The sequence below is a fragment of the Cryptotermes secundus genome, unplaced genomic scaffold (assembly GCF_002891405.2).
Source record: "Cryptotermes secundus unplaced genomic scaffold, Csec_1.0 scaffold873, whole genome shotgun sequence".
Taxonomy (NCBI): domain Eukaryota; kingdom Metazoa; phylum Arthropoda; class Insecta; order Blattodea; family Kalotermitidae; genus Cryptotermes; species Cryptotermes secundus.
This window is the reverse complement of record NW_019739229.1, coordinates 1,809,926-1,829,595: the sequence shown is the minus strand read 5'-3', so window position 1 is coordinate 1,829,595 and position 19,670 is coordinate 1,809,926. Positions and strand designations below refer to the sequence as shown.

At 42.3% G+C, this 19,670-nt stretch overlaps 1 protein-coding gene and 1 long non-coding RNA gene across 3 annotated transcripts in view; one reads left to right on the top strand and one right to left on the bottom strand.

Annotated features, from left to right (window-relative positions):
* Positions 1–19,670, bottom strand: part of LOC117282901 — a 442,344-nt gene that overhangs the window by 60,461 nt on the left and 362,213 nt on the right. The window lies entirely within an intron of this gene.
* The window catches only part of LOC111871793 (hemicentin-1-like), a 475,354-nt gene that overhangs the window by 444,199 nt on the left and 11,485 nt on the right, over positions 1–19,670 (top strand). The window contains exon 8 of the mRNA XM_023865137.2: positions 8,659–8,777. Within this exon, the coding sequence (XP_023720905.1) occupies positions 8,659–8,768 (110 nt within the window). The 3' untranslated portion in view covers positions 8,769–8,777. The remainder of the gene's footprint in view (positions 1–8,658; positions 8,778–19,670) is intronic.

Genomic DNA, 19,670 nt, shown 5'->3' with positions numbered 1-19,670 from the left:
AATGGCAGAGTCCACCTATTCCACGAACAGTGGTACGTTATACGTTGTGTAACCAACCTTACGGAAGAAAAGTTCTGTGTAAAATGTCTTTAAAATCTCCCACAATCCTATGAATACCGGAAGAATATTGCAAATAGAATCTAGGAACTTTCTGATGTTGACGCGACAGTTTATAATACTCGTTTCTATAGTGGATGGAATATAACAGCTTATGCTGCCTTCACACCTTCTGCATATTTTTTATTATTATTAGTGGGGTGCGACTAAGTCCCTTGTACTGCGGCCACTTCTGGCCAATTGTACCAGCCCCGGATGACAGGTGAGGGTGATTGTGGAGCAATTGGTGGAATGAAGATTGGCAGGGGAAACCGAAGTACTCGGAGTAAACCTGCCCCAGCGCCACATTGTCCACTACAAATCCCACTTGACCAGACCAGGGATCGAACCCGAGCCGCCGCGGCGGGAAGCCAACGACTAACCGCTTGAACTATGGCGCGGCCTTTAACTTCTGCATAAGTAGCAAGTGTACTCAGCGGGTTGGTGCAGTGGTAAACACTCTACAATCGTATACGGGAGATCTCCGTTCGATTCTCGGTCTAATCATCTGGGTTCTGATTGAGATTTTCGTGATATTCCGTAACGCCTCCAGGTTCATGCAGGTTATTAACTGTATTAGACAAGATCTTTCCCTTCCACTTGATCTCTCATCTGTGACTGTTAGTCTGTCGTTGGCCAAGCTTAGAAATTTCCCAATTTTCCTATAATTTTGTTTCAGATGGACAGTATTATATCTAACTGCAACAATGAAGGATTAATAAATCAGATTGTTCTGCTTCGGATTAAGGTTTTTGCCTTTTAGTCTGTGCTTCAACTTGATGTGCCGTTACCGCTGGCTGTAGACTTGCGTCAGCGCATCTGAAGCCCCGACTTTTTTTTTTTTCCTGTGGTGCTACAGCCCCAATTTGGGCCTAGGCCTACCTCCATGAAACTCTCCGTTTCACTTCGGTTTACTAGATCTTACACATACGGTAGGACTCCTTGGGCGAATGATCAGCTCGTCGCAAGGCCTCTACCTATAGACAAACACAGAAAAACGCACACAAACATCCATGCCCTGAGTTGAAGCCCCGACTTACTGTGCGTATATATCAGAATCTCATCAAGTTCAGTATACAGATGTGGGATTTGCTGGAACTCAGAAGTCCTGAAGCCTTCTCAGAAATTCAGTTATTTTAAAAACTTTAGTCCCACCCCGAATTCAAAACATCTGGTTTCCTACAAAATCAACTCTGTGGTTTGGTGTAACGGTAATGCTCTACACTCGTATTCGTGAAGTGCTTGGTTCTAAACTCGGTTAAGATACCGGCTGTCTTGACTGAAGTTCTCATGCATTTTGTGCGCAAAAGCTGTCATAGTACCTCTGTTAAGCTACGGTAGCACTACAATAAATTCTTTCTAGCTCTGATTCTTCAGTCAAATTGCTATTCCACGCTATATACGCAGTATAGACACTGGCAGCTTCTTAAAACAATGTAAACGTAAGGTAAATTTATCCCTGTGCCTAACTATGCACTATGCCATGAAGGCGTGTGGGGAAGTGGATGTATAGACCCACGTTTTCTTGATCTCGGCACTAGCTGGAGGTGAGTGGTCAGCTTCGGGGAAAAATCCTCCGGTATCCACTGGATATGAGGGTATGTGACGCTCAGAGGCGGTCTGGACGACATGAGAAGTAAAAATTCTTGCCCACGCCGGGATTCGAACTCCGAACTTTTGGTCGCCCAGCCTGTAGCCAGTCATTATACCGACTGCTCTTTCCCAACTGTCTCTTAAAATAATGTAGAAATAATTATTTCCTCAGATTTTTGTTATTAGGTTCATGGGGTGGGGTGAGACTGCGTCCACTTGTTACGTAGGCCACTAACTGACCTATTGAACCAGCCCCGGATGATATTTAATAAGTTTAAAGCAGTCGGTGGAATGAGAATTCGTAAAGGAAACCGAGGTACTCGGAGAAAACCTCCCCCAATGCCACTTTTTCTTTTCCTTGGCACTACAACCCCAGTGGGCCTAGGCATACCTCCATGATCTTCTCCGTTCACTTAGGATTTTCTAGATCTTACACATTCCGTAGGTCTCCTTGGGCGGGTGATCAGCTCGTCGAAAGGCCTCTACCTGTACACAAACACATAAACACACACAAACTAAACATCCATGCCCTGAGTGGGATTCGAACCCACGATCCCAGTTTCCAAGCGAGCGAAGACAGTACATGCCTTAGACCGCTCGGCTACCATGACCGGCCCAGTGCCACTTTGTCCACCAGAAATCCCACAAGAACTGACCCGGGTTCTAACACGGGCCGCAATGGGAAGCCGGCCACTAACCGACTGAGCTATGGTGCGGCCCTATTTCCTCAGTTACCCACGCGAGTCTCTGTCTACTGCGCTTCTCTATCCATGGGTTTGCCGCTTTCGCTCTCCTCGTCCATTTATCATCGCTCCTGAGATTCGGTTAATACTTGTGACAGACCCCTCTTTCTGAAACACCCACACGTACCTTCTACCCCACCGCAGTTGTCCCCCACCACGTCTTTGTTACGTGGTGTTCGGCTCCCAAGTGAGATGTCACGGGAACTGCAACTCCTGTCTTGGGATTCTGTCCCCTGGCTCCCGGCCGGGGAAATTAATTTCCACTTGTAACTTCAGTCTTGAGTGTTAAATCGATAACCCCCGGATATTAAGGCTGTGGCTCTCAGAACTCACGGGTTGTGCTCTTTCTGATGGATTCGGTCCACTAACAAACGCAAACGATGGGACTTATAATGGAGAAACAAAACTTCGGTTATGTCCTATTTTCAAAGAGAAACCAGAAGCCATGACTTAAAAACAAATTTGTTGCCTATGTTCTTTAAGTTTTCATCCAGTTTAATTGATTTTAAACACCTGCTGTCTTATGCTGGGTTGGTCGGGTTGGGTGAATTGCTGTTGGTCCTCGCCAGTACAGTCGTTTTTCATATCAAGACCCGTAGGCTACAGGCTGGACCGAAGGAATTCTATTCCCAGGATGAAGAGGATACACAGCAAATTGAGACGACGTGACGTGTGGTCTAATAAGTAGAGCGTGTGAATTAGTGGCGGCGTTGATTACAAATCTGATTACCAGTCAAAACCCCGTGTCTTGTCACTAACTCGTTATATTACTAAAACAGTTAGTGTTAATTAACTAACTCACTGATAAAACTCCTCCAGACTCTGAGAGTCATGCTACTCTGGCTGACGGTCACTGCACGGGTGTGCGTCGTTGGAGCGTGATCCTGGGGCTCAACCCGTTTCCTATCTCTCTATATATCTGTCTGTCTTTTTCTCTGTCTTTCTGTCTATCTATCTATCTATCTATCTATCTATCTATCTATCTATCTATCTATCTATCTATCTATCTATCTATCTATCTATCTAAGGCTCTTTGTTGGACCTTGGCCGCTGTTCCAATTTTCCTACTCTTATAAACAGTCTGTAGGATTCCTTTGACGCGGGATCAGCCTGTAGTTACTTATACACAGAACAACACAAGCATAGAATAAGCGCACACAGACATCCATGCCTCGTGCGGGATTCGAACCCACGATTCCAGTGTTCATGCCTTAGATCGCGCGGTCAAGCAGCCTCCTACAGAATGAAAAATATAGCATCTTTTTATGAGCTGAGTGGGAACCTCCATTTAGGGCTTTATCTCCACTCCCCCAATACACCTGTTTGGTGTGACAGACACCAAGAGATCTCTGCTGTTCTATCCTGAGCTTTAGTGCGTTTGGTGGCTGGGACAACGCGGCTTCCAAATTTTACTGCTTTGTTACGCCGTGAACTGTACTCATGCATCAGTCTACAGGCTGAAGGGGACTGTTACACGTGTAAATATTTTAATAACATACCCTTCTCCCGAACATGAATATCAACATCGAATACGATTATATAAATGCATGAAATAGTCCTTTTCGTCTGCACGTCAAAAAAAAAGTGATTACTCCGTAAATATGTAATAACCTTGTTTGCTGTCCCCCTTGACTGTTGTTAACTCCCGAAAGGCTTACGTGTGTATGTTATTTTTGTTATCGTTTTTCCCACACAATTGCTCATTTCCGTCATGCGCTGCGAATACCAGTACCATCAATACATTCCAGCTGATTCTCTTTGACATTGTAGCTAGTTTCGTTTGTCACTGTGAGCCTAAGCGGAAATCGGTGAGTCGTCACATGGACTGACGTGTCCCCACCAAATTCTCCTTTAGCACACACCTCATCGGGTTGGTTATGCATGTACGGGTCGCGATAGCTTAGTCGGTATAACGCCTAGCCAACGGGCTTGAAGAACGAGATATAGGGGTTCCTTCTGAGGAAAGAGTGTTGTTTTTACTGCAAAGCAGTGACTGGTTCTTGGTGCTCCCAGCTTCCTTTCCGATACGTACCGGGGCTCTCTGAAGCGGCTGGATTCATTTCCATACAGTGTGGGCCGTTAAGAATGCGTGGAGCCATGCCTTCAATTCCCCATTCTTCTGCTGATGTGAGCATCCATTACACGGACAGCTGTACGCGTATTTTTATGCGTAGGATGGAATGGAGACCCGTTGCTACGTAACGCCCGCGAAATAAGCCGCTATACAACAGCCGTTGCTAGGTAATGGCCGCAACTTTTTCGTAACACGCAACACTGGATTAACTTTGTCTCTGGGCTGTGAATTTCGCTACTGAAAAAACGTGGCATCGAAGTTTGGTATCTTGGTCTTTCACTTATCCCCGTAAGTAGAAGTCGCAATCACATAGTGCGGAGATCTGAGGTGCCAAAACGCATGTCCTTCTCGCCCTTTTGGCACTTTGAGGCGTCTCTTTTACAGTGATCGGAGTGTCATTCGCTACTGATGTGTTACGAGCAATGTTGTCAAAGAAACGTAGTTATGTAAGATTTGAGGTTTTCACAGCGGTGACTATGAAGATTGCCGCCTTCTGGGATGTGGCGTCATGTAGATCTTATGGACGTTTCGGCAGAACTTATCGCCTTCATCCCGGTTATCGGTATCGCGACTCCATGGTTTATCTCAGTCCCTCCAAAAATTTGTCGAGATATTACGTTAAATTAGGCTCTGCAGCCTTTGTTCGGCCCTGGCCTCTTCTTCAGTTTCGTAATCATTTTTCTCAGACAGTAGGACTCCCTGGATGTGTGATCAGCACGTCAGAAGGCCGCTACCTACACACAGGACAACACAAACACAGAAAAATGCACACACAGACATCCATGCCTTGAGTGGGATTCGAACACACGATCCCAGCGTTCGAGCGGGAGAAGGCAGTTCATGCCTCATACCGCGCGGCCACTGTGATCGGCGTTAAGACCGCACAGTATCACGTATTTTTCAACCGACTGTTCAGGAATTGTTCAAGCACTCGGCGCTATGTGATTATAGAAATTTATGGGGCAAATGAGGCCGGTCACGGTAGCCGAGCGGTCTAAGGCATGCACTGTCTTCGCTCGCTTGGAAACCGGGATCGTGGGTTCGAATCCCACTCAAGGCATGGATGTCTGTGTGTGCATTTTTCTGTGTTTGTGTACAGGTAGAGGCCTTGTGACGAGCTGATCACCCGCCCAGGGAGTCCTACCGTATGTGTAAGATCTAGAAAAACCGAAGTGAACGGAGAAATTCATGGAGGTAGGCCTAGGCCCACTGGGGCTGTAGTGTCAAGGAAAAAAAGGGGCCAATGAATGAACCAGAATACAGAATAACATATTCTGGTGTCAAATTCAGGGCAAACATAGAGTATCCAGGGACCAAATGCATCTCAACACACAGCTGATACAGTGTCTAAAACAACTATCATAGAGGCTAAGAATGCTCGGAGCGTCACCTCCATTCTCCCTATACTCGTTCATGGATTGGTGTTTAAGACCTGTATTCAGTTTTATTGACGTGTAGATGACGTCACGAGGAGTGCATATATCAGCTGCACACTGGATGCATACGAAAGGTAAAGTAGTCACAGTGCCTAACTAATCAGACATTACGCCATGAAGGCGTAAGGGGGAGTGGATGTATAGATCCACGTTTTCTTGACTTCGGCACTAATTGGAGGCCAGTGGTAAGCTTCTCGCCGTGGCCGCTTTAGCCCCTGGGTTAAGAGCTACCGGTACCCATTGGAGAGGAGATGGGGTGGACCCCAGGGCGGGGGACTCGAACTCCGACCCCTCGGTGGTCCAGCCCGCAGCTAGACGCTGTACCGACTGCGCTATCCCGGCTCCTCACTGGATGTGTACACCTTGGAAAAAGCATTCTCACTTTACCAGAAGTTCCGACTAGTCCTGTCTGGTTGTCCATCCAGCTGATCCAGAGGCTAGGGAAGGGAGTGGTTGTTAATTAAGTGCGTGGAAAGGGTTGATGTCGCGGAAGTGCGGTCACGATGTGGTAAAGGTAAAGTCCCTGTGCTTAACTCATTAAGCACTACGCCACGAAGTCTTATGGTGGTTGGATATATAGATCCACATTTTCTTGGCCTCGGCACAAGCTGGAGGTGAGTGGTCAGCTTCACGTCCGGGCTGCCTTATCCCCAAGTAAGAGCCCCCGGTACCCATTGTATAGGAGGTTGCATGGAGGTCACTATTCGGTTCAGATTGAAATTATTTGCCGTGTGCCTTATAGAATTAGCAAATATATTTATTTATTTGTTTATTCCTCATCCTATTTCTGTCCTCTTAACAGATTAAACCTTCTTGCCTCTTCCCATTCATGATTAATCCGAAACTTTGGATCTTACAGACACTTGGCAGGATTCCTTGGACAAGGAATCAAACATACACAGGACAACATTAACAAAGAAGAAATGCAGAAATACGTACATCCGTTCATCGAGCGGGATTTGAACCCACTATCCCAATGTTCAAGCGTGCGAAGACATTCTATACCTTAGACCGTGTACACATTGTGATCGGCCTATTGATTTTGTTCTGTACCAAAAATTCATTTAAAAAATTGGACATATTTATTTAATAATGATATATCATCAAACTTTTTACACTGTAACTTTAAAAATGGAAGCGAAGTGGGGTCACTTATTAAAACTACGACGTTCTGTTGTGTAATGTCATATAGTTCGAAGAGAAACAAAATTTCGGAGAAATTACTGCCTCCATCTTCAGGATCCAATATTAGGATAAGAAAAAATCAGAAGAAGCAAATGATAAGCTCAGCTGTCTTATCTTATTCTTCGTCTCTGAAGATGGAGGCGATATGTTACTTAGAAACGTCGCGCACTCTCCGAACTACACGAAGACAGATCCCGGATATACGCGGAAAGCTCGGCTTCTGATAGTTTCTTACTTGACTTACTCTTCGACCATTAAGATGGATGTCATATGTTCCCCCGAAACGACGCGATCTAACCTAATTACGGGGTGTTAAAATCCAGATGAGCGTTCTTCACAGTGTGCACCGTCAGAAACCCAAATTCAGCAAGACAGATAATGTTTTCAGAAGGAATAGTATCGCCACTGCTCTAGACAAAATCCCGTCACATCCATTAACCGTGAAATCTACAAAATCATCTCTCTCCCTTTGCAGCATCAGCTTGACGTCACTACATACACTAAAATTTCTCAGCGGTCTCTTTCTATAAAGAAAACCTGTGCAATGATAACTCAGATTGACGAAAATGACGCGATAATACAAGAAAATGGAGTACCAATTTAGGCACTCCATAGACTGGGGAGTTCTCGTATTTCGGACAAATACTGTTACAATGTGCTCATGTCTTCGTAAAATTCATGATCAACCCAATTACATTATTACCTAATTTACAATTTCATATATGTTCACATGTTAACAAATTTGTACGTATATATTCGAGTAACCTGTTTATGTGCAGGTCACGGTAGCCGAGCGGTCTAAGGTATGCACTGTCTTCGCTCGCTCGGAAGCCGGGATCGTGCGTTCGAATCCCACTCATGGTATGGATGTTTGTGTGCGTTTTTCTGCGTTTATGTACAGTTAGAAGCCTTGCGACGAGCTAATCACCCGCCCAAGGAGTCCTACCGAATGTGTAAGATCTAGAAAAACCGAAGTGAACGGAGAAGTTCATGGAGGTAGACCTAGGCCCACGGGGGATGTAGTGCCAAGGAAAAAAAATCTGTTTATGTAACTGATGATGACAATTTAAGGTTAAAGCTAGAATAACTAAAAGACAAAAGTGTTTATGAATGTAAGTTTGTGTGACGGCTTATCTCTTGACATACTGCTGGGAATACAATAACGGATAATAATACTAATTTCCTTGTACCATATTATAGCGGCAACTTTGACGCATGCGTAGTTGTAGTAACCATTGCAGTCACCAGTCACACTAGACGGAATTGTTATTGTTAGTGTGACGGACCAGAATGAATCAAATTAATTTGCAGTAATGTCCAGCAGCTATGCTTCGTCAAGGTAGGTTACTACAAATGTCCAAACAGACACAGGAATGAATTGTCTGTCCGTCACATTTACGGACCGGTGTTTATCTGGAACAGGGATCGTGGTAATCACGGAACTGGCGAGCGATAAGCCCCACAAAGCTGAAAGAAACTTCGGTACAGATAAGTCTGCTCTTTGTCTGAAAACTTTGCTTTGTGTTTTCAGGGGACAACACAGCGGCCATACAACGCCAGGAGTCCTCTGTGGCCACGCGCTGGGCATGCCTTATGCCTGGTCTTCTGCTGCCTGCAATCGGCCTCTGGGTCACTAGGTGAGGCTCCCAGGTAAGCAAGTGCTCCATCAATATAAGGCGTACTTTTCGGAAAACGTCATTTTTGTTTTACACTATGATTTCAGCTCACGGAAATATGGCATTGAGGATGTTTAGATATTCCAATGCTTTGGTTAATATTGAAGTTCACATATTCAGGATAGGGCCTGTGTAGGGGGCCTCAGACCTTATATATATACAGGGCGTTCGCCTCGTAGCGCCACAGGTACGCCAGCTACTTACTCGGCCTAACCCCTCGTACCTTCCGCTAGCTCTAGTCAGTCAGTTTCGGAAGACATAGGCGGAAGTTGAACCGACGTGCCTAGTTCAAATGTTTATCTTGTTATCATCAATAATATACATTACTGATCAGAGAATATTTATTGTTGAAACGTACATATGAAAGAGAATTTCAGGGAAGATTCATACACAGATACACGGATTCACCCTTGACTACAAAATGTTGTGTTCACATTTATTAAAAAGTCGCGGACCACCGAGTCATTGCTTGATAAAACACGTTCTCGCAACTTAGAGATGAGAAACTTGAAGATATACTGGCTGGGTTACAGATTACTTCTCGGAAATCTCTAAGACGATTATCACTAAAGACACTCTTATCTGTAGTATCTGCTTCTAAGGCAACTAAAATAAAAAAGCTTCGTTCATATGGAGTTGGAGGTGTGCATGAGTTTAAACCTATCGATGCTCCATAAAGAACTTAGTTTCGCAACTGGACGATGGAAATATTAAAGGTGGACTCGTAGTTCCTCAGCTGCTCTTCATAACCGACGAAGCATACTTTCACGTAAGAGGTTATGTAAATTCTCAGAACACGCGAATCTGGCGTGGCCAAATTCCCCACGCACTTCACGAAATTCCTCTGAACGACATAAAGTTTGGAGTGTGGTGTGCTGTAAGTGCTGGGGGAGTTAACTGTCCAATATGTTAGCACGAACCCGTAAATTAAGACCAACATACCGTATTTACGCATGTATAGGCCGCACATTTTTTGCCAAAAATTCAAGAGGAAAACTGGGGTGCGGCTTATATTCGAAATATTCGAAATCACACTTCATTTAAAAAAATATATATTCATAATTAGTAATACAGGATGTTCTACTCCTAAAATAATATTCCAAGAAAATTATTTTTTCTATAATTTCTGTCTGAAAATTTTGCTGCGGCCTATACACGCACGCGGCCTATACATGCGTAAATACGGTATTACAACCGATTTTCGAAAAGCTGACTGGCGACCAAAGACAATATGGCTACTTTCAACGAGGCAACGCTACTGCGTACTGTACACGAATTTCAATGAGTTCACCTACAATAAATGTTCGATCACAGGATCATTAGGACAAGATTGTGGCCTCCAAGATAGCAGGACTTCATACCTTTTATTTATGGGAGAAACTAAGAGCAAAGTGTGCAGGAACACACCTCGCACTGCTGTAGCTCTCGAAAACGAGAAAAAGAATATGGCTGCTTCGATTTCGGCTGACGAACTTAGCGTGTTTCGCAGGGATTCCTTCGAAGATGCGAGGCAGTTTTAGGGGCCTTCAGTAACCACTTGTGTGTGAAGAGGGAAAGAGGTGACTACCACTTTTAGTCCTGGTGTTCATGAGGAATTTATGGTAAGATTTTTCGGCTTGGTGTTCTGAGGAGGAGATGGTGGAAATGTTTCTAGCCACCATGTGGCAGTGACGAGAGGTGATGGGAGATATTTTGAGGTCAGGGCTTTCGTCACCTTTTCTCAGATCCAGGTGGTGACTAGAAACGCTTCTTTCATCTCCTCTCCTGAAGTCTCAATGCATTTTATCACCTCTCTTCCTGACTAGCAGACACCGAAAAGTCTTCGAAAGTCCTCTCTTCCTCAACCACATGGTTGTCCCTTCTAGACAGCACCTTTCTCTTCTGTTCGTTTCATATCTGTTTCATTTCAAACTCACTGCTCACTTCCTGATATATACAGAAGGTTCACAATAAGAGGAAACCACGTAACACCGCAGGTAGGCCGCCTACTTATTCGGTCTTACCCCTCGTACCTTCCGCTACATCTAGTCAGCCAGTTTCGGAAGAGGTACTCGCGAAGTTGTGTTCGGAAATACTCGCCCTCATTCTGTGGCTTGAAACATTCTGTTTGTGTAGTATAAGAAACTGAAAGGCAAAATGAGATGGAAAGTCAACAGATATTACACAAAAGTGGGATTCGAACACATGATTCCAGTGTTCGAGCGACCGAAGGCAGTTCGTGCCTTAGACGACACGGCCACCGTGACTGGCTGAATTACCAAATTCAAATCCTAACCATCGTAGTCTTCATAGTCACTACAATGCGACCCTTAAGCACAGCATTGAAATAATTGTTATTTGTATGAACGAAGACGCGTTAAAATAAATTGCTCTGTGGACTACACACAACTCCTGTTTCTACACGCTAATTTCGCTTCCCGTGTGTAGCAGCTGTCCCATCCATCAGGCGCACTCTTCCCATTAAGTAATGTCCTCGTACTCTTCTTTTTTAGCTAGCTCGAGCAATGATTTATCTCTGGGAACTTCTACACTGTTGCCAGACCTAGCTGTCTGCCTCCATATCTCGTCGCGAGCGTTAGAATGAAGATGTGTTCATTGTTGACATAACGCGGGTGCAGAGCCACGACAGCTCGGTCGATAAAACGAATAGGCTACAAGCTGGTTGACACAGGACTCGGTGCTACATTCCCGGTAGAGGCAACGTATTTTTGCCTTTTACAAAGCTCTGAGACATGCTTTGTGAGATTCCACCCGGCTTCCTCTTCAATGGGTACTGGCCCTTGTCTTCTCGGGTGTAAAGTGGTTAGGTGTATCTCAGCACACTATCTCAAATGCGGTACAGCATGACCTCCATGCTTTCACAAGTATCAGTTTAAACTATTTAAATATTTATATATCTCAGGCAGAAAGATGAATTAATATCCAAGATAATCTCATTCAAAAACACTTATCATGTGATTATACCTCTTTAGAATAGAATGAAATGTAATAAAAACTGACTTATTAATAGGTCTTAAGGATGAAAAGACGTTAAGGCGCTTGTTAAGAAATGACCCTTAGATCCACCCATCCCCAAAATAAAGAGATTAAAAAATCTTTTCATCATGAAAGAAAGGTGCATTCTTCCAAATGAAAGCGTCTTCTTTGTCCCATACTCGTGCATTTCGCTAGAAGCTACTTCTGCACTGAGCGGCACTTCTTGCTGTTAAGATGTCTACATTCTGCAAGGTTTGCTCGCTTCTCGTCTTTTAATGACATTCAGAATCTCTCTGCCTAATGAGCAATTTTTCACGTTAGGGACTTTTAAAAGCAAGCACTGTGCGTACTTCGTCCTTAACAGGAGAGGCCAGGGTTGCGAGCACCGGCAATAGACGGCAGTACTTGTTCTCCTCAGACAGAAATATCTCCAGGAACGTTGTTGCTGGTAATTACAGTAGGAATTGAATTGCAGGAGGAAACAGCGATAGAAAAAACTAAGCTAAAAGATGTGCCACTCGACTTCGTCTTTCATAAACATTTTGAAAAGCACTGGAACTAATTCTATTGAACAGCAGCTCCAAGATTTAACGTGTACGATAATTATTTTTGTTTCAGATAATTTTCCGTCATGTATGCTAAGCGTCTCTGGAAATACGGAGCCCATTCTCTTGTTCAGTTGTTTTTATATTAGATCGCTTTGTGTTAAGCTGTGTCAAGAAAACGGAATTTCTTTTGTTCGTCTCTTTACAGTTTAACTTTATTTTGACCGATATAAAGCCTTAAGTACATAATTATGACGAAGAGTGAAGATAGGGCACAGGAGTTTATTATTCAACATAATATCACACATGAAATTTCATATGGATATACTCGTACATAACGAAATATTCTCAATCATATGTCACATCACTGGTTGACAGTGGTCTAGTGGTCATAGTTTCTTGCTACAGATCCAGAGGTCTCGGGTTCGATTCCCGGCGCTACCAGATTTTCTGAGAAGTAGTGGTTCTGGAACTGGGTCCACTCAGCCTCGTGAGGATAATTGAGGAGCTACTTGAATGGAAAAGTAGCAGTTCCGGTCTAGAAAACCGAAATTAACGGCCTTGGGGATCCGTTGCCCAGATCAAGTGACATCCTCTATCCGCTAAAGTTGGCACTAACTTCGCCAACAAGCGATGGTCGCTCGGTCGGTATAGTTCGCTTGCGGACTAAATGTCAAGAAGTTTAGTTCTTAATTTTAGTGAGCGGCAGTGATATCAAAACCTTCTGTCGTCAGGGACATAAAACACCATATAGTCCGTTTAAAACCAACCGACGTTTCAGAAGAACATGTACGAAACTTTGGTTGACTTTCAATGCACTACGTTGCTTTGTATCCCAAAAGATAGAATTCTTTATAACTAACTCTGTGATAATCTCATTTATATGGCATTATAATTCTCTCCAGTATTCAGAGAAAATGCTCTCAGAGTCCTGAATCCGGTTGAAATGGTTCACATCAATGCTCATTTTGTAGCTACTTCAACGAATCTTAACTGAATGATCTTGAAATTCATATGCCGCTTCATGTATACTCAGAACTATCACACATTGCCTTCTCCTGCCGTAAGGAAGACGCAACCGGCATGACCAATAAACCTGTGCAATGGGAAGACACTAGAATCTCAACTGGCGAATTAGTGCGAGACGACAACTTTGTCGCAACACATTCTCTATAATTTTCTGTCTGTCTAATGGCAAAACGTAAAACAGTTTGGACAGTGGGAAGAATTTCCATTTAGCTTTCAGCTTGTTTTTGATAACAACGTTATAGATAGGCATGTGAATTATTTTACAAAAATAGAATACACGCTGACCGCTCACATCTATCCAGCATTTTTCTTGAGCATTACTGATGCTACAGCCCCACTGTACCTATTCTCCTTCATGTGGGAAAATTAGCCTTCAAATTATTATTGTTCTTTTTTTATTTCGTGCATTCTGTTGTGTTATTATATACAATTCTTTATTAGTGTTTCGGCTATTAGAGCCATCATCAGGCAAACACATGATTACCATATTCACACACTACTGAACTGCAATGGCGATGGTGAAGCTGGCTACTTGATAATTATTACATTATAAAATACATGCTATATTTTGGTGTCAAATTCTCAGCTAAGCACTTCTTATTAAAGTGTATATTAGCATTGCAGTTCAATAGTAACACAACAGGATGCAGGAAATGCAAATTATAAATGCTGTTCAAGCAAGAAGCATATATAAATACATGAACACTAAGCTCAAGCTATTGAACTGCTATGCTAATATATATTTTAATAAGAAGTGCTTAGCTGAGAACTTGACAACAAAATATACCATGTATTTTATAATGTAATAATTATCAAGTAAGCAGCTTCACCAATGCAATTGTAGTTCAATACTATGTGAATATGGTAATCATGTGTTTGCCTGATGATGGCTCTAATAGCCGAAACATGTAGCTAAGCTAATTTAGCCTTGACCATTGTATTGTTGTCTTGCGACGGACTCTAATAAAGAATTGTTCAAATTATTAACCTGTTTTCCTGTCTTATGTGGAAAGGTAAGCTTATGAAACCTCCATGAAGACTGTGTGCTTATCTCTAGCAATTTCAGATGTTCTAACTATATAAACAGTCATTAAGAGTATTTGCAACGATCGCCAGTCTTCTTAACCAAGATTTAGAATTATATTGTGAGAAGAAATAAGGGGACATAGTCCATTCTTACATTTACATTGTAACATACGCCTTTATATGCTAATCTAGTACTCGTATGTGTTCCACTGTGTTAGTTCTAAGAATTTAAACATTGATGAATCCAGTAGAAGTGAGCAGTTGGATTGATTAAATCGCCCACGTGAGCCCACCTCGTGACTTGGACAGTTGAAACCCATTATTAATTTAAAGTATCCATTTGCATAATAAATACATTCCATTGGCTGAAATAATTACTCTTGTGAACCCCAGATTTAAAGTAACCAATCAAGCTAAATTAAGGGAGGAAACGTCTTTTAAAATCGACAGTTTGCAAAAACTGGTGACTTGACGCGGCGTCCCTGCAGAGAGCGTCTTCAGCTTATTCTCGTGCGTCGCTCTCTGATACGCATGCATATAATATATCGTCACGCGTAAGGGTGTGACTTATAAGACGGGGTTTGAATTGGATGATTGAATTTATTTCACCTTATACATTCACACAATTAGGGACTATGGTCGATACAGTGCTATCGATATTCTACACACTTTACAATTCACCGGTACACACGCACTACGGTTCTCGGTCTTCACTTGCCGTACACTGGCAACGGATTTATCAGTCTCACTGTCGCTTCAACTCACATATGACGTTTTGGCACAGCCTAATTCCTTCCTTGCCATTTCTGAAGCTGCCAATTCCGAGGGCGACTCAGTTTCTCTTCCGAGTTCTGTTCTGTACTCCCTGCTCTTCTGCTTCTACTGCTCCTGTCCTGCCGAACATTTCTTATAACCATTTTGCACGGACTCACGGAAAACACTGTCTTCTGTTTTCAATAATGCGTGCTTATTGGCCCGTTACCTGGCCATAGACGTCCTATTGCTCCGCGTGTTTGCTTCTCCGGGAATGTATTTACCGACCTTTTGCCTAGAAATGGGTACACACGTCATAGTATTCAGATTCATTTTACTAGGTCAGCCAAATAACGGCTTACAGTGACCTACAGTAGTAACCAGTGAAATTGTTGATGAAAATTTAATACTAAGTGTAACTCGTACTACAAAGAGAGACATATCTGTAATCCAGTTAAACTGTGTAGTTTAATGGAAGTGATTGTGCTCTATCGTCTTGTCGAAGCGACGCTCGTTAAGCTCTGAGAAGCAATCTCAGCCCTACCTCACTTAGTACCGGCCTTCACCTATTCACTTCAACTTTAAACACCCTAAATTTAAATAAGATCTAAAAGTTTGTGACGATGGTAATATAGTACAAATATTGTGTTTCTGTACATTATCCATCGTCCTGTCTTTATCTGAAACACAGTTCTGTTTATATTACGAAACATAAAGTTTCGGAATCCAGTCTCCGAAACGTTTTGTTTTGTAATATAAAGAGGACGGTGTTTTTAGATAAAGACAGGACGATGGGTAATGTCCAGAAACGTAGAATTTGTGCAACAAATTTAGTAAATCTCTCTTGTTTCCTGCCGCCGTAAATCATTGCTGTCTTCTGTTCATACCATCTGGTGCTGAAGGAACCAAGTGTGAACCCTCATCAGTGTTAATAGGATAAGTGTGAGTAATTGGTATACCACTGACATTACAGGAGACTCAGAATGTCGTTCATTTATAAACTGACTCTCATCGCGTGGCCACTGCGACGTTCGTGAAGCAGACAAAAGCAGTTATATCTACTAGAGAAATATTCGCGAAATTTGATGTAAATGGATGTCATTTGAGAATATCCCAGATTTCGAACCTAACATTTCCTAAAACCTCTATTACTTACATGGCGAACGCACGAAGTTGTGAGGTGGGAATCACTTAGCTACACGTGATATTAAGTATCTGAACTTATATACCGTTTGAGCAGTTGATTTTCGATTAATATCGAAATCTTAACAGATAATGAATGGAACATTGGAGGTGGAGTTACGAAATTCATAAAGTATATAGAATATAAACATTTCTTTAATGTATATATATGAAACATTATGTATATGTTAACAGTAACGGACATGACGTAATACGTACACGAGAATATGAGGCAACGAATAATATTGTCCAACGAATTTTATTGCCAGAATAGAAAGACAGAAAGAAAGAAAGAATGAATGAATATGCTAAAAAGAAGACTTTCTATGTCAAATGTTTTTTTCACCCCAATGTAGAACAGAACAACTAGAACACAAATGGGAAGTTCGTTGTCGCTCTTTCTAATGGTTTTATCTGACATGTTGTAGAGCAGAGAAAACAAGGACGCGATGTTTGAAACATGAATAGTTGTACACTGGAGACATAACAAAAGGGATTTTATTTTCTAATTTCTATTGTCATTTTACTCATTCTACTGAGGATCTACAGCACTCATGTCATCAGAAACTGAATGCATTTGTAATCTGAAATTTAATAGAAACTGGAGATAGCACTGCTGATAACTAAGGCGACGACATACAAATATTACATTGGAATTTATAGTTGTTTCGAGTATATTTGATATACACGACGTTTCTGTAACTTGACTAGTTTCTGTCGTCATGTGTAACGATGGGGGATGGAACATGCTCAGATGAGCCCATTAGAGAGAGCTAATCTCAGTCACAGATTCCGTTTCCGAAACGTCGTGCTGTAGATACATCTCGGAGGATGAGCGACGTTCAGCAAATATGTCTAATGAATAGTCGACTGTCACAAAACTTCAGATAGTCAAAATACAATAATTAAAATGTGAAGCCGAATATATTTGACAATTGGCATGCTTAGTGAACCACAAGGATTAATTTTAGCATATAACCCTTTTTCGAAAAATTAAAGTAGGATTGGGAGATCACATCTGTTTGTTTGTTTGTTTCCTCTATTGATGCTAGGCAACGGCTCGGAAAACACGTTCCCGACGCAACGAATACACAAAACAGAAGAATTGTCAGACGCGTCGTTTTTTATGCTGCTTGTGTCATATGAAAGGGAAGTATGCCATTAGTTCTTCCTAGAAATTCTTGTTCTATTTCAAGGTTGTAGTCTTGTGGCTTGAGGCACAGTGTAATCTTGTTGGTGGATGTTCCTCCGAACCGCACATGTCCTACTGCAACAGTACATGGTGTCACAGTAAAGGAGACAGCCATCTAACAAATTACGGCTGAGAAAAACTCAGTACTTACAAATGTTATGTACTATTGTTTATGGTTTCTTCTGTGAACAATGCTACAACTTTTGTGGCCACTGGAAACGATTTTTCATTAAAATCTGAGCTATATTTCATCGATAATTTATTCATAGTCTGTACAAGCAGTTAACATCATTCACTAATGGGTTCATTTGACTTTCTAGTATTACTGCCTGTGAGAAAAATATATATTGTTGCGTGTATGAGTGATTATAGACGGGGTTTGGATCTGTAATTGGATTTATTGAACACTTACAGATTGTAACTATAAGTAACAGCACTATCGCTAATTCGCACACTCTGAAGTTCACTACAGCACGCACTAAATTTTCTCAACCTGCAGTGTCTGCACCAGTCGTTGCCTGGTAACGGCTTTAAACGACGGACGTTCCCCTTACTCTAACAGCAACAGCTGACAAGGAATGAACTGCAGCAGCCCTCTAACTGATTGCTGACCAACTCACTTCACTCCACTGTACTCAGTTCCAATGCTTATAATATTTATGCAATGACTGCACAGAAAACACGGTTCCTCTGTTGCTGTATCCACTGTTGCGTGCGTAGCTCTCGGCGCGGACCAAGCAGAAAACACAATTCCTCTGTTGCTGTTTAGAGGCCGTTGTCTAACAAGGCGTCTATATGCAACAATATATATTTTCCTGTACCAAATTGAAATGAATACCAGTTACGTAAGCAATGTAGCAAAGGAGGCATTTGACGCGTATGTTAACATTAAAATGTCAACACATTAACACCACCGCTGCATAGCTCCAGCAACACCATCATTGCCGGCATTTATCCAGTATATCGATTCTATCCATTAGGTCCGACTGAGACAGAGAAGCCGTTAGAGTCCCATTGGTTGTTGCTCTGTGCAGGGGAAGGGGATAGCCAGAGAACAAGTTTAATCTTAGTAATCCGCCTCTGTGATAACGTGGGTTCATTCCTCGCTTAGAATCTTTTATGTTTTTCTCTTACACCCATGTAGATACAAAGTTTCAAATGTTTGATTCTTGAAGTCCCAAGTTAGTAGCGAAAAATCCCTACTTCTGCAAGCACATGTTATTGCACTATGACTTGCAGAATTGCTGGTACTAATTTTAAATAGAATTACGAAACATTTATAAAGCTACTATTGTTCCATATCTGAGCATCTAGTCATTTAGTAAGAAACAAGCTTCTCATTATGTAATTTTCTCCATACCTCTGTTCTTGACTCCCTTAGTTTCAGACATTTTCCTAAGCATCATGGCCTTACGTGCATTCAATCTTTGTACTTGTATCAGAGTGACAGACAAGGCCTCGCTGTCGGGCGGAACAGCAGATAAGATTAAAGTTTCCCATGTTAACCACAAGTAGCGTATTTTCCTATTGCAGGCTCCCGCTACATTTAATCCAATCTGTCCTTAATCAATATATGATTAAATCTCACCACTTCTCTGGGTCCATTAGGACATTTTTAAGGATATCCAACCAACCGTAAAAGAAACATTAAACTGTATTCATTATTCTTATATGAATTGCTTAAAAGGCAGTCATGTATATCTACATTTCTGGACGCTCCATAGCTCAAGCGGTTAGTCGCTGGCTTCCCACTGAGGCAGCCTGGGTTCGATCCCTAGTCAAGTGGGATTTGTGGTGGATAAAGTGGCGCTGGGGCAGGTTTTCTCCGAGTACTTCGGTTTACCCTGCCAATCTTCATTCCACCAATTGCTCCACAATCACCCTCACCTATCATCTGGGGCTGGTACAATAGGCCAGAAGTTGCCGCAGTACAAGGGACTTAGTCCCAACCCACTGGCAATAAATAAAATATCAACATTTAAAATAATATCGAGACTTAGTATATAAAAATTGTACAAGGATCAAGTCGAAATGTGCTATGAGTCAGTTTTAGATTTCCTTACAATTCTCCTCGTCTGTGTCTTTGATCTGTTTGATCGCGTCACGAGCCACTGTCCATTAGAAGAACAACTGCATCGTGTGGAGCCAACAATCTGGACTCGTA